We start from the raw sequence: 13,586 nt of genomic DNA, 5'->3' as shown, positions 1-13,586 counted from the left end.
TTGATTTCTGCTGTCTGCTTCATCTTTTTCTCTGTTTGGCCAGCAACACGGTCGTGTGATGGCACACGGGTGGCCGTGTTGACCTGCTGTTCTGTCATATTTTCGTCCTTCAGAGTGTCCCGAACTTCACCATTCTTGCTTTTGAACCTGGAACAATGACACTACCCAAACGAAGCATAAACAAGGTCTTTTTGACTTAAACTCGTAATCGAATGTAATGTAATACCAAACCAACAAAACTTGATACTTGACTCAAATGCAACTAAAAACAAACATAAATCTTACCAAGGTGATGAAAATATGTCGGATTACCGTCGGGAATTCAATGGAAATGGTGACCGATCAGTACCCGAATCAAAACTCTACCCTACGACAATGATAATCACTCATGAATGCACAACAAATCAAGAATTGGAGGCTTACCTCTCTTGTCGTGTCCGAGTTAAGCTAAGTCTCCTCCCCTTTCTTTCTAATTCGTCTAATCCTTTTTATTGCTTCCTTTGACCTCTCTTTCTCTAATCTCTTTTATTTTTCTTTTATTGCAGGTACGATTGGGCTTAACTCCAATACTTAGGGTTTCAATGTGAAAACCCTAAGTATCTGATTTATGGAGCTCTGGTGGAGGATGATGGATCACAGAGACAAAGATTAGTTTCTTAGGGTTCCTTTTTTCTCCCTCATTTCATTTTAATCTTAGGTTATTTATAGGTTAGAATTAGGTTAGTTTATTCAATTAAATTGATTCATTTAGGAAAATTAGAATTTTATTCGATTGTAGTTTTATTAGATTTTGATTTTGTTCAAAAATAGATTTAGGGTTTGTGGATCTTGCGATGTATTGAGACTGATTTGCTTGTAAATCACTAATTCAAGTGTATTTGCATTCAATAATAGAAACATTTGATTGAATTTTGAATTCTGATGCTTTGGATCTGTTTGTGCGCAGACTTAGGGTTTTCAAAATAGGGAAGAAGATGAGCAGGGTTCGGGTTATGGGCTTGACCCGGTTCGGGGAATATGGGTCCTACCTGACCCAACTGAAATATGGAGTTGGGTTACTCCATTGACCCAGCTGAAACGAGCCTTGGATTGGGCCCTGTCTGATTCTCGTTTTAAAAGGTCCCAAGGCCAATAACATCAAAATAAAACCGATTAATCTTAATAATAATATTAATAATAATCCAATAATAATAATACTAATCCAATAGTAATAACCCAATAATAATAATAATAATAATATTAATATTAATATTAATAATCCGATAATAATAATAATGATAATATTAATAATAATATTAATAATAATAGTCCAATAATAATAATGCTAATAATAATAATCCAATAATAATAACGATAATATTAATAATAATAAGAATTTTTTTGACATAATATTAATAATATTCCTAAAAATAAACAATACTAATAAATAATGATTATATTAATAAATAATAATAACAATAATATTAATAATAATTCACTATTAGTAAGAATATTAATACTCTAATGAATCCAATTATCCTATTAATATTTCTCTCAATATAATAATTTGACGAAAAAATTTATCCCTAATTTATCCCAATATTAATATATTTCCAATTAGTAAAAAATACAACCTAGCAAATAATAACATTAATCCCGTTTAGCTACTAATAATGTCATAAACCTTTTCATCTCAATATTAACCTATATACCTCTAGTACGATGATATTTCATATTATACCCTAAATCAAAATTAAATCCCTGTGAGGAATTAAAAGTCAAAATGGTTCTCCCTTGACTTTTTAGGTCATTAGAGTTGACCCAATGACTCATATGGGACCCTGAATATGTTAGCGATCTATATCCTAGGTTAATAGAAAGAACAAAAAGGGTGGTCAAAATTGGGGTACGACAAATATGTTTTGTTTTCTGTAAGTGTATTTTGCAAGGTAGGGTTTTTCAATCAAGAGCATCAAGCATGACTCATCAGCTAAGGTTTTGTTAATTCCTCAAGTCAAAGTGTGATCAACCATGGATTCTCAAGGGGATATCTTTCAAAGCATGATCTTTAAGGTTTTCAAGCATCTTTCAATCTCATTTTGTTCAAGAACATCTCAAAGTCTTGTGGCTTACTTCTAAAGAAAAGTCAAAGGTTCATGTGTTTATTTTCATACCTTCTTGATCAAGTTACCTCAAACTTTGAGCAATTTAATCAAGATACATTCAAGGAAACCTAATTTTGAGTTTATATGATCATCCATGTACCTTGAAATGCAAGAAATGTTTAAGTGCACAAGTTTTATTCCAAGAGGTTTGACCAAAAAGTTAACATTTGAAGTCAAATTTCCAAGGATCACTACTCCTTCAATTCTCAATATTTTTGAATGTTTCTTTTTGCATATGACTATTATCATTATCCTATATAAATTCTATTTATATGACAAAAGCCAATTATACTTGGAGGATCATCAAACATTTGGAGACATTAGGTCATCTGTGGACTTAGTGAAACTTGACATATTTTTAAGTGACTTTTTTCTCAACTTTTAAGATTCATAGCTTATTAAATTTTCAACATTTGAGGATGATTGTTTTTGCACAATATCATTTGTGATTCCCTCTACAAGTTTGCTTCAAGGATCAAGGTCAAAATATGCTTGGAAGGCCATGGAATTCATTGAGACATTACATGTCATTTTCAGCCATTTGGGACCTCTAATTTTCTAAGTTACATGACCAGTTTTTTGTGCCAACTTTAACATGCCATAAATTTGTGCTAAAGAATATGAATGCAAACTTTATTGGCATATTTTAATCTTTGTTATGATGTCAACATATAGCAAGAAGAATGAGATCAAAAAGGCCCCTGAGCAAGATGCCCCATTGAGTTGAACATGGTAAATGGAACTGAAGAAATCACCATGGTCCGAATTTGAACTTCACTAATTCTCTATTACAAGTCAAATTATCATGTGTTTTGGACCTAAACATGTTTAATAAAGTCTCCAGAATTTATTTGACCATTGAAACACATGATTTAGATGAGTTTTGATGGATTGTAAGTCACACTTTCGATACATTCTGATCAATTTTGTTTTGCATGAATTAAGCTTGATTCCATACATATTTGGAACCAAACACATTTCCTATAAATATAGGAAGCTACTGCATTCATTTCCAAGATTTGGAGAGCCAAGAAATCCCCACTTCACTCTGAAAATATTCCAGAAAATTGAACTATCATGTTTTGAATTCTAGCTTGCTGCAATCCAATTTCTTGATTCCATTAGCATCTTCGGTCTTCTCTAAAGCTTTTGCAACAATTCCCAAGCTCCAAGACCTTCTGAAGGGCTCTAACCAGATCGAGCTTCATCAAGTTCTGATCACCATTTGGATAAGGTAGTTTTGAGCATCATTTGAAGTCAAACAAGTTACCATAATGTAGTCCTTCACTCTCCGATGCTTTCCCCTTATGGTGTTGATTTATCGTGTTCATCATTTAATTTAATTTTTCGTGGCTTGCTTACTTATGAAACTTCTATGAAATTCCTCATGCTTAGTTTAGATAAATGAATTTGGAGCATGAGGTTGAATTCGTGATGAGGAGGCGATCATATTGGTGGTGGTCTCGTGTTTTGAATTTATCAAACGATGAAACTCCGGTGAAGGACCATCGGGGAAGACTACCGAAGTTTATCTCAGGTCATCTGAGTTTGGAGACACGCTGGACATTTGGAATATTTTGATTGGTCCAATTTGAATTAGATCCTGTATTTTATTTTAACTAATTTCCACCGTGCATTCAACCTTGTGATTGTTGGATCTGCCACGTCAATTAATGAAGTCAGATCCAACGCTCCGTATTTTTTCTGATTTTATTTCTTTTTCTTTTTTATTTTAAATTTCATTTTCTTTTAGAATTCATAGAAAATTAATTTTACATCAAAAAAATACCAAAATAATTTCTAAAATTCTCTTTTATTTTTCTTCATCGGATTTTTATTTTTCAACATTTTATTTTATTGATTTTCTATTTTTCTTAAATTTTCTCCTTTCTCCTTTGTTTTAATTGGTTTAAAAATAATTTTATGCATTTTAAAATTATGGAAAGTTTATTATATTCTTTTTATTTTATTTCCAACCTTCCATAAGTTTCTTGATCATTTATTTGGTGTTTTGAAGGACTTGATGGATTTTGTCTTTTATTTCCCTTTTAAAAATGTTTTTGATGCTTTTTTATTTTATTTTATTGAATTTTTTATTTGTTTGACCTTTGCTGACTTATGTTGACCTTGGATCATGGTTGTTTTGATCATATGTATTATCAAACTCAATTGATCTTGGATGTTAATGGGGTGAAAACCCTAATCCACCAAAATGGATGATTGGTTTTGATGATGACTTGATCAAACCTTTGATCCAATTTGGGTGTTAATCTCTTTTGTCCTTTTCTTTTTCATCTCTTTTTTTCCCTCTAGATCAATTGAATGGTTTGTATCCATCTTGTTCATGATGTATGGATTGGTTCTTGGTGAACTTTCATCATTTCAAATCTACCTCTTAATTTATCATGGATCATTTAAGGTACTTTGAATTGATGCATAAGTTTGTCCTAAGTGCTATGAAGTATGGATTGATGTAATGGACCACTCTCCTAGCCTTTATGCTTGATCATTTCTTATTTTTTTGTGGCATAGCTTTAGGAGAATGATTTACATATCATTTCTCAAGCATGTATTAACACAAATATTATTATTGACCGACCTTAGATGATTGTGACTTCTACATAAGTCCAATCACGATTGCTTAACATAGCGCTAAATTTGTCCCGGAAGTAAGTCATTTTCATAAGTGCGATTCTAAGCCTCATACTCCTCATGGTATTGTGTGAAAATATTGTTTCCTTTTCACTTATGAGAGCTAGTGGCATACTTGTTGATTTCATCCAAGTTGGAGCCATTCTCATAGGTGATGTAAAGGTCCATATTTTCATGCTTGTGGGTGAATAGTTGAGTGTTCTCCAAAAAATGACAAATTACCTTTCCCTATTTGATTACTAGCATCATTTACTAACACTATTTTGTATTAACTTTACTTTAATGTCATTTATCTTATTTCTTTATCCTTTTGTCATTTACTTTATATTTTTATTTTAGCATCCCATACCATATTGTGTATGTTTACGCTCTTTTACTCTTTGTCTATTTGAATTTCTTTTTCTTTTCTTTTAAAAACATGAATAAAGGAGAAACCCCCTAAAAAAACTTGGTTCTCTGGATTCATGGACTTGTGGTTACTATCCTTAGCATTATTATGGAGTTATGGACTTAGAATTAGGACCTTGACCCTTGCTTCGGAAGCTTGTGATTTGAGACTTTGAGATTCATTTGGTACCTTTGACTCTGGACTTCTTTTGAAGACTTGGCTTGGTTATCCTGGTTTCATCTAATACATGATTTATTCTTTGCTTATTTGGATTGCTTGAGGCTTAATCCAAAGGAGGGAATTCTTGTTTGACTAATGTCATAAAGCTTGCTATCTCTTGGTTAGATCTTTCTTCCCTAGCTTTTACTTTATGCTCTAGGATAGTCTCTTCTTCTCCTCTCTTTCTTTAATTTTCAAAATCTCCTATCTCTTTTCAAATTTTTCTTGTTTTCAAACTTGAATCACTTTCTCAATAAAACCTTGACTTTTGTCAAGTGATTTTCAAAATCTTTTTCTTAATAAATACTAATACATATTAAGCATATTCAGACCAATTTCAAAAAGACTAAAAAAAATACATAACTCATTCAAACCATTTTGTGTATTTTGTGCACTTTTTCTTTTAAAACTTTTTCTCAAAGTTTAGACATGATTCATTTTCATAGTTGGGATGTAATTCTCCTATCCCCATAATATTGATGATAATTCTTTTCCACCAAAAAGAGCTAGTGACATACTCGTTGATCTTTATCCAAGTTGGAGCATTTCTCTATGATGATGTAAAGTTCTCATACTTGTGGATGATTAGTTGAGTATTCTTCTTAAAATGACACAATGTCTTTTCATTAAAAATGAATCAAAACAAACATCTTTGTTATTTTTACCACGAACTACGAGGTTTTGATCCTCCATTGCACTTTGTTGGTATATAGGCATGAGACTCAGAAAGTCTTGGAAAACAAAAAATCATAAAAAAACATTTCTTTTTTCATCTCTCAAATCTTTTGCAAACAACACCATGTTTAAACCAAAATGCATAGATTTTTAAAGAGGTTCCTATAGAGTACTATAGATGTTTTGGGTGCTAATATCTTCTCTTTGCATAAGTAACCCCCAGACCCTTATCTCTTCTTATTGATTTTGTTTTAAAACTTCTTTGGGTTTTGTTCATACTTTTTCTCTTCCCTTTAGAAATAATAAAAGCGCGGTGGTGACTCTTGCTTTGTGAGTTAAGTTAATCAATATCTTAATCTCAAATTTTTTACCACTACACATATGTTTTCATAATTGTGCATCCACACTTTGCGCCATCGGAGCCTACATTATCAACTCGTTTAGTCTTATGAAAAATATAATTCAAACCCGCCCGAGAAATGTTACCGACCAATTGAGAATAAAGAGTGTTGTCTTTAAATATGTGTTCCAAAATTATGATGCTCCGACCAAATGATGTATGTAACTCATTATGCAAGTTTTGAATCATGTGGTTCACATAGTCCCAATCTCTACACAAATCACCCTTACTATTTCCCAACTAATTTTTCAAGGTAGCATGGGCAGACTCAACTCTGTTAGTTTATATATTTCCAAGGTGTCTAACATCATCAGTCCATGCAAAAATAATTTTCTCCTTCACCTGGTTAAGAATTATGCTTTTAACATATTTCAACAAATTTGGATACTTTTCACACACTTTCCTAAAATGCATAACAGAATCGGCATATAGTTCTTTTGTGGAAGAATTTATTATACGATTCCATGCATCAGTTATTTTTTCCACAACCACAATCGCTTTCACCATTTTTCCATCTTCAGAATCTATCTATTTCGTTCCTACCACAGGTTTAACCCGACTTCTCACATGTGATGCCTACAAAGTAATGCATTAGAAGAAGGAAATACCTTTGCAACTGATTTCATCAAGGCGGTATCGCAGTCGATAACAATCTTTTTAGTCATCTCACCTTGGTCCTTCAACAGTGTCTGACACATCTCTAAGGCCCAAGTAAAATTGTCCTCTTTTTCACACTAAAGAAATGCAAACCCAATTGAATATGTCTTCTCAGTTGAGGTAACACCAACCATCTTCAATAATGGAAGTCTATACTTGTTGGTCTTGCAGGTTTAATCTAGTATGAGCACAATAGGAAATATGTTGAACAACTTTATAGAATTAGGATGAGTCCAAAATATATCTCTGACAGTAACTCCATCCTCGCACGTTCAATATCTAGACACGTAACTGTTATCATTCAATAGTTTCAAGAGTTGTTGCATTTCAGTTATGTCCCCTTAAGCGTCTTGTTAGTTTGGTACTGAATATTATACACTTGCTTGATATTTGATATATTTTCGGGGTTTTTTTCGTTTCAATGTTACAAGTATATTTTTTGGTTGAGCCAAATTCAATGTAATGTCAGCAACACATTCCTTCTCTTCCAGCATGAGCCGACACACACTAGGATGACCAACTAATTTTTCACATAAATCATGGTTATGAAAACCACATATGACATTAAATCTCCAGGTTTTATTTGCCAACATGTAACCACACACCTTAAACGAACACTCACATTTTCTTGAACCAGTGTCGTATCTTTTAAAATTTTGGAGAGGAGTTCTATATTTCCCGCTTCTTTCACATGTCATTATCATAAAAATGCATCTTTTATCCAAACCATTATCGGGCCTTCCAATAACCATCCCAAATCCAAGTTTAGAGGCCTCCATGCAAATCCATTGAAGCATTTGATCACGAGATTCAAACTCTTGCTCGTTTTTAAATTGGTTGCCAACATATACCGCCTTCACAACAACACCTTGGACATTATGAGAAATAACTTGTATTGGGAAAACATCAGGGTGTATCATATCTAATGAAAACAATTACAACATAACAATATATAAGCGTCACTGCTGAAAATAAAGTTGGAAAATGAACACAAACTAGTTCCGAAGATGCATCTCTGGAAAAGTTCATACTCGTTGCGGAGATACATTTCCGGACACAACGCTTGTTTTTTCAGACAAAATGCATGATTAATGTGAGTAATGCAGTGTGAAATAAATGATCTTTACCTGAAATTTTATCTTTTTTTTCTCTCATTGATGTGATGAACCACAAGATTGAAGATTTGGAATGAAAAAATGGATTGAGAATGGAGGGGTTTTTGGTGAGGGTTTGTGTTGGAAAACAACAATGACAACAATGGTTGTATGAAAATGCATCTTTGTCTTTTATCATATTATTTCGAAGATGCATATCCAGAAATGTTTGACATGCAAAAAAGAGACATAACATTTTAAAATCCCGCCCAAATTTCCGGAGATGTGGCTCTCGGATTTTTACCGAACTAATCAATTATGAATATATTACTTGAAATTTTCCGGAGATATATATTCAGAATAAGAAAAACCAAATAATATGGCGTCACTCAGAATGATCTATGTTGTGTGTGTAGGCGTACGTCCGGAGATGCATCTCCAAAAACTGAAAAACATTTTAATATTTTCGTGTGATGCATAAGAAACATATAAGTTATGTGTATTAAAAAATCTCCTAATTATAAACAATGTGAATGGAATATATCTACAATCAAATAAAATAAACTCAATGCAATGCAATAGAACAATAAAAAATGTCCAATATGATGCAACAATAATTTTTTTTTTTTTTGGATTGTGCAACACAATAAGTCATCAATAATTCTGAGCATCCAATATAAAAAATATTAAATATATAATTATAAACTGAACCGACCAAAACATTATTCGTGCATGCTAAATGCATCTGTGTTTTAATAATGTAAATTATAATTGAACATAAGATATTGTAACTCTGGAAGTGTTGGCCTCACAAGTGAAGTCACAACAGTTGTCTTCTTTTCTTAAAAATAATTTAAAATAGTAAATTGTAAGAAAGATTATAAATAAAAGACAATGAAGATGCCTTTTAACAAATGGGAAGTCGACACGAAGGATGGCATGTTCTCCACTTGTGCCACTATCTTATCTAATTGGAAAATATTTTATGCACATTTTTTTTTATACATATAGATATTTAGTTGATCTTATATATATATATATATATATATATATATATATATATATATATATATATATATATATATATATATATATAATTTAAATAATTTTATTTCTTAATATTTATTTATTATTATTAATTAAATTTTTCTTATTTTTAATTTATTTGATTAATTATTATTATTATTAATTAAAAATTTCTCCCACCAACTCATATGTTATCACCCGCATTTATTTATTTATTGATTAATTACTTTTTCCTATTATTATTTTTTTATTTTAATTTTTCCTTTTTTTAAAATTTTTAATTTTTAATTTACTATTTTTAATTTTTAATTTTCAATTTATAAAACAAAACCTACCCATTTTTTACTTTTCTATATTAAGAAATTCGTTTTTTTAAAACCCAAGAAAAATCACTTTTACATTTATTTTCATCTCACAATTTAAATAAAAAAAATCACATCTAGCCAATATCACTTAACTACCCGTTTTTTTATGAGTAATCCCGCGCGAGACAATGGGAACATTCATCAAGTTAAATAATTTTGTATAAAAAATATTATTTATTATTTCTATAAATAATTATTCATTAATCACGCCTATTTTACGTAAATTTGCTAACATTATAAAAACCTAGCCCTTTTATTATACTATTTCATTTAAATTTATTAGCATTATTTTTCCAATTTAAAAAAAATAAAAAAATATGCATTGACAATATAAAATATCTTTACACCGTCAATTAATGAAACCTGTGTATCCCGCCACATCATATTATTATTCTTAAAATACTATTATGATTTAATAATATAAAATATTTTGATAGGATGTCAAAGTAATATTTCTTTGCGCTGATAGTGCATTTACCTTTACCCTCTTAAAAAAAGACAGAATCTAGACCTTATTTTAAAAGATGGTGCTATGATTTATTGGTCGAATAATTGTGCATATAAAAATAGTTATTAGTCATTATTTTGAATTTTTTTTTTAATATCCAAAAATTTCAAAAAAATTTCAAAAATATCCAATTTTTCAAAATAATTACACAAATGGCCAAAATTGGCCATTTTTTACCCTTAGGCGCCACCCTAGTTGGCGCCTACCCTTAATGGGGAGGGCAAGTCGCCACTAGGGGTGGCGCCTATGCCCAATCCATTTTTTTTTTTTTTTTTTTTTTTTAATGTTTTTTTTTTTTTTTTAATTTTTTTTTATTTATAAATTTATGTTTTTTATTAAGTATATTAATTTATGTTCACACATATATTTTGTCTAAATTTTTTTATTTATATATATATATATATATATTAATTTATATATATATATAATTTATATATATATATATATTAATATAATTTATAAGTAATTAATATTATTTGTAAATTTTTGGAAAAAAAATTAATTTATATATGTATAAAGATATGATAGACAATATTTTTAAAGATAAAGATAAAGATATAAAGATAATAAACAGAAAATATTTTTATTTAAATAATAGACAAGGCAAATATTACAAAGATATGATTAATCACATATGATGCGGTCCCTTGTACGATCCGCACGGGGGAGGTCTAGTTACTCGCCTAGACGGTTCACGTGGTGGTGGTGCTTCCCTATTACCACCCCTTGCCCTAACGCGCCCCCTTGCCGCTTGCCGTTGTGGTTCGGTCGAAGTCCCTTCAGTGCTGTAGGAAAGACGGGTCCCCTCTGCGCCCTCGAAGCTTTGTCTCGGTGGGACAAACTGACTACTGCTGGGTGCGCCCTCGAATTGTGGTCTTTGGTAGTTTAGGGTTGAATCGGGTTGGCCAAAGTGCAATGTTTGTTGTGGTGTGTAGTAGTCCTGTTGGTAGTCCTCTTGTATACCCGTGTCGGGGCTAGGTGGAGGACTGGAAGAGCTTGGGAAATTGCCGTGTTGGAATTGTTGGGATTGGTGGAAGTAGGGGGATTGATATTGTGGTAGGTGTTGGGACTGTTGATGGTGGTGGGAATGTTGAGTTTGTTGTTGGTAGTCTTCATGGTATTGGGATTGAGTTTGTGGTATGTATTGTTGATTTGGTTGGGGGGTGGACATGTGTTGTGGTTGTTGTTGTTGGTAATATGGTGGTGGTGGTTGTTGTTGGTAATAAGGTGGTGGTGGTTGTTGTTGGTAAAATGGTTGTGGTGGTTGTTGTTGGTAATAAGGTGGTGGTTGTTGTTGTTGGGAATACTGTGGTGGTTGTTGTTGTTGGAAATATGGCTGTTGCATCCGGGGATCGTCCAAATAGAACGGGTCAGACACAATCATTTCTGGATTGGTATTTGCTCTATACCATTCCACATATTCCCTTGTCGGCTTCATTTCGTTGGGCGCCACCGGAAATTGTAGAACATAGTGGGCACGGTCTTTCCACATTTTTCGAAACTCCTTAGCAAATTCCTTCCAATTTTGGGCATACCACTGGTGGCTCACTTTTTTCAGATGCCAAGGTTCCATGGACATTGGGGGGCCTGGGATGTCTTGATGCATTCCGAATTGAAGCTTGACACGGTCACTTTGGTGCATCTCCACAGTGGTGAACCGCATTATGGCCGTTTTTGCTGTCCAAACAGCTGCATCTTCGGGGTTTGGTTGATGTTCCAATCCCAAATATGGCCTCCAAATAAACTGCAAAGAAAAAAGTAAATATGTTATTTATCGAGAATGCATGACATTAATAAATCAGTTAGAAGTTGAGTGATTTAGTGGTAATACATCCTGTGCTCGGAGACGATCCAACAGTTGACGATAAAATATAATTTTATTTTTGGGGGTAAGACTGTAATCCAGTCCGGTTGTAATGAACCTAAACAAAAAAAGATAAATAATATTAGTTACAAATATTTATAGAATAAATATACAAAATGAAATAAGATCATAAATTTACCTAGTTGCGTAGGGGAAGGAGTAGTCATTAGGATTTTCTGGGGCTAGCCTCGGCAATCTCCACCACCCCCATGTTTGAAGCAAAAAAGCACATCCAGAAAATGTACAGTGCTCATTTTGTGCATTTTTACACAAAGAGCTATATAGGAATGCTAATACTGCAGAACCCCAACTATATGTGCTTATTCTATCAATGTCCCCGAGCAAACTCAAGTACATAAAATTTATGCTATTTCCCGTCCCTTCGGGAAATAGCAAGTTCCCAAACAATAGCATAATGTAAACCCGGGTTTTTATGACTTTTTCTTGTTCGGAGGATTCCTCAGTCAAAGTTATGGAGTCGTGGTACAATTGTAGGCTAGATAATTTAATACCCTGACCCCTTGCTTTGGCAGACCCCTCACCCTCGACCAGATCTACCCCCAACATTTCAACACATATTTGGTTAGGCTGTTGAACATTTCCGGTCACAGGCTTACCATCTATTCTAAGACCTAAAAGCATGTACACGTCCTCTAATGTGACGGTACATTCACCAGTTGGTAGGTGAAAGGTGTGTGTCTCAGGTCTCCAACGTTCACACAGAGCCAAAATGAATTTGGCATCAATGGTGGCATTTACGACATGCATTACATGACCGAAACCCGCACGCTCTATGTAAGGTACGCACCATGGGTCTGGATAAGGCATTGGGTGTGAACGTTGACGAAATTTCTTGGGATCCTTTAAAAACAAACAATATAAAAAATCATTATATTGGACTTTTAAAAAACTAATTACAAACATACGAAAGAGGCAATGTTCAAGAATAACTTACGAATGAGGCAATGTTTGCCCTAGTTCCTCTGTGTTCTTGGCCCATGGTAAGAAGCGACATGACTGCAATGTAGGAAGAAGCTTGGTGGATGAGAAGTTTCGCCTGAGTTCTATGAATAAAAGTGTTAGTGGTTGATGAAAACTTGCAAGAATGACCCTCTATTTATACTAGTTTTCAAGTAGACTGAATATGCAAAAATGTGACAAGTGTAAGGCATGCGTGGTAGTGTTGGCATGCATTGGTGGAATCTGATGATGCAGAAACGTGACAAGTGTAAAGCATGCGTGGGAATCTTGCATGCATAGGTGCAGACTAGGTGGGAGTTGTCTTGTCTTGGGGAAGACTTGGTGGAATCTGATGATGCAAAGGTGTGACAAGTGTAAGGCATGCGTGGGAATCTTGCAGAATAGGTGCAGACTAGGTGGCAGTGTTGGCATGCATAGGTGCAGACTAGGTGGGAGTTGTCTTGTCTTGGGGAAGACTTGGTGGAATCTGATGATGCAAAGGTGTGACAAGTGGAAGGCATGCGTGGGAATCTTGCAGAATAGGTGCAGACTAGGTGGCAGTGTTGGCATGCATAGGTGCAGACTAGGTGGGAGTTGTCTTGTCTTGGGGAAGACTTGGTGGAATCTGATGATG

At 33.2% G+C, this 13,586-nt stretch overlaps 1 protein-coding gene across 1 annotated transcript; it reads right to left on the bottom strand.

Annotated features, from left to right (window-relative positions):
• Positions 1-10,692: 10,692 nt before the first annotated feature.
• Positions 10,693-13,053, bottom strand: LOC127097947 (protein MAINTENANCE OF MERISTEMS-like). The gene is made up of 4 exons (XM_051036445.1): positions 12,948-13,053; positions 12,132-12,853; positions 11,960-12,050; positions 10,693-11,872 (listed from the first exon to the last, which is right to left on the bottom strand). The coding sequence occupies exons 1-4, from the start codon at positions 13,005-13,007 to the stop codon at positions 10,757-10,759; spliced, it is 1,989 nt and encodes a 662-aa protein (XP_050892402.1). The 5' UTR covers positions 13,008-13,053; the 3' UTR covers positions 10,693-10,756.
• Between the last annotated feature and the right edge of the window lie 533 nt (positions 13,054-13,586).

This window comes from Lathyrus oleraceus, chromosome 6 (assembly GCF_024323335.1).
Source record: "Lathyrus oleraceus cultivar Zhongwan6 chromosome 6, CAAS_Psat_ZW6_1.0, whole genome shotgun sequence".
Taxonomy (NCBI): domain Eukaryota; kingdom Viridiplantae; phylum Streptophyta; class Magnoliopsida; order Fabales; family Fabaceae; genus Lathyrus; species Lathyrus oleraceus.
Note: the sequence above shows the minus strand (reverse complement) of the source record. Positions and strands in the feature narration are given on the sequence as shown.

Bases quoted from the DNA above. Each gene is read 5' to 3' on its own strand.
- LOC127097947 (XM_051036445.1), bottom strand. From the start codon at position 13,007: ATGTCGCTTCTTACCATGGGCCAAGAACACAGAGGAACTAGGGCAAAC. The intron at 12,854-12,947 runs GTAAGTTATTCT...TTGTTTTTAAAG, and splicing joins GGGCAAACATTGCCTCATTC to GATCCCAAGAAATTTCGTCA. The intron at 11,873-11,959 runs GTATTACCACTA...TTTTCTTTGCAG, and splicing joins ATCGTCTCCGAGCACAGGAT to TTTATTTGGAGGCCATATTT.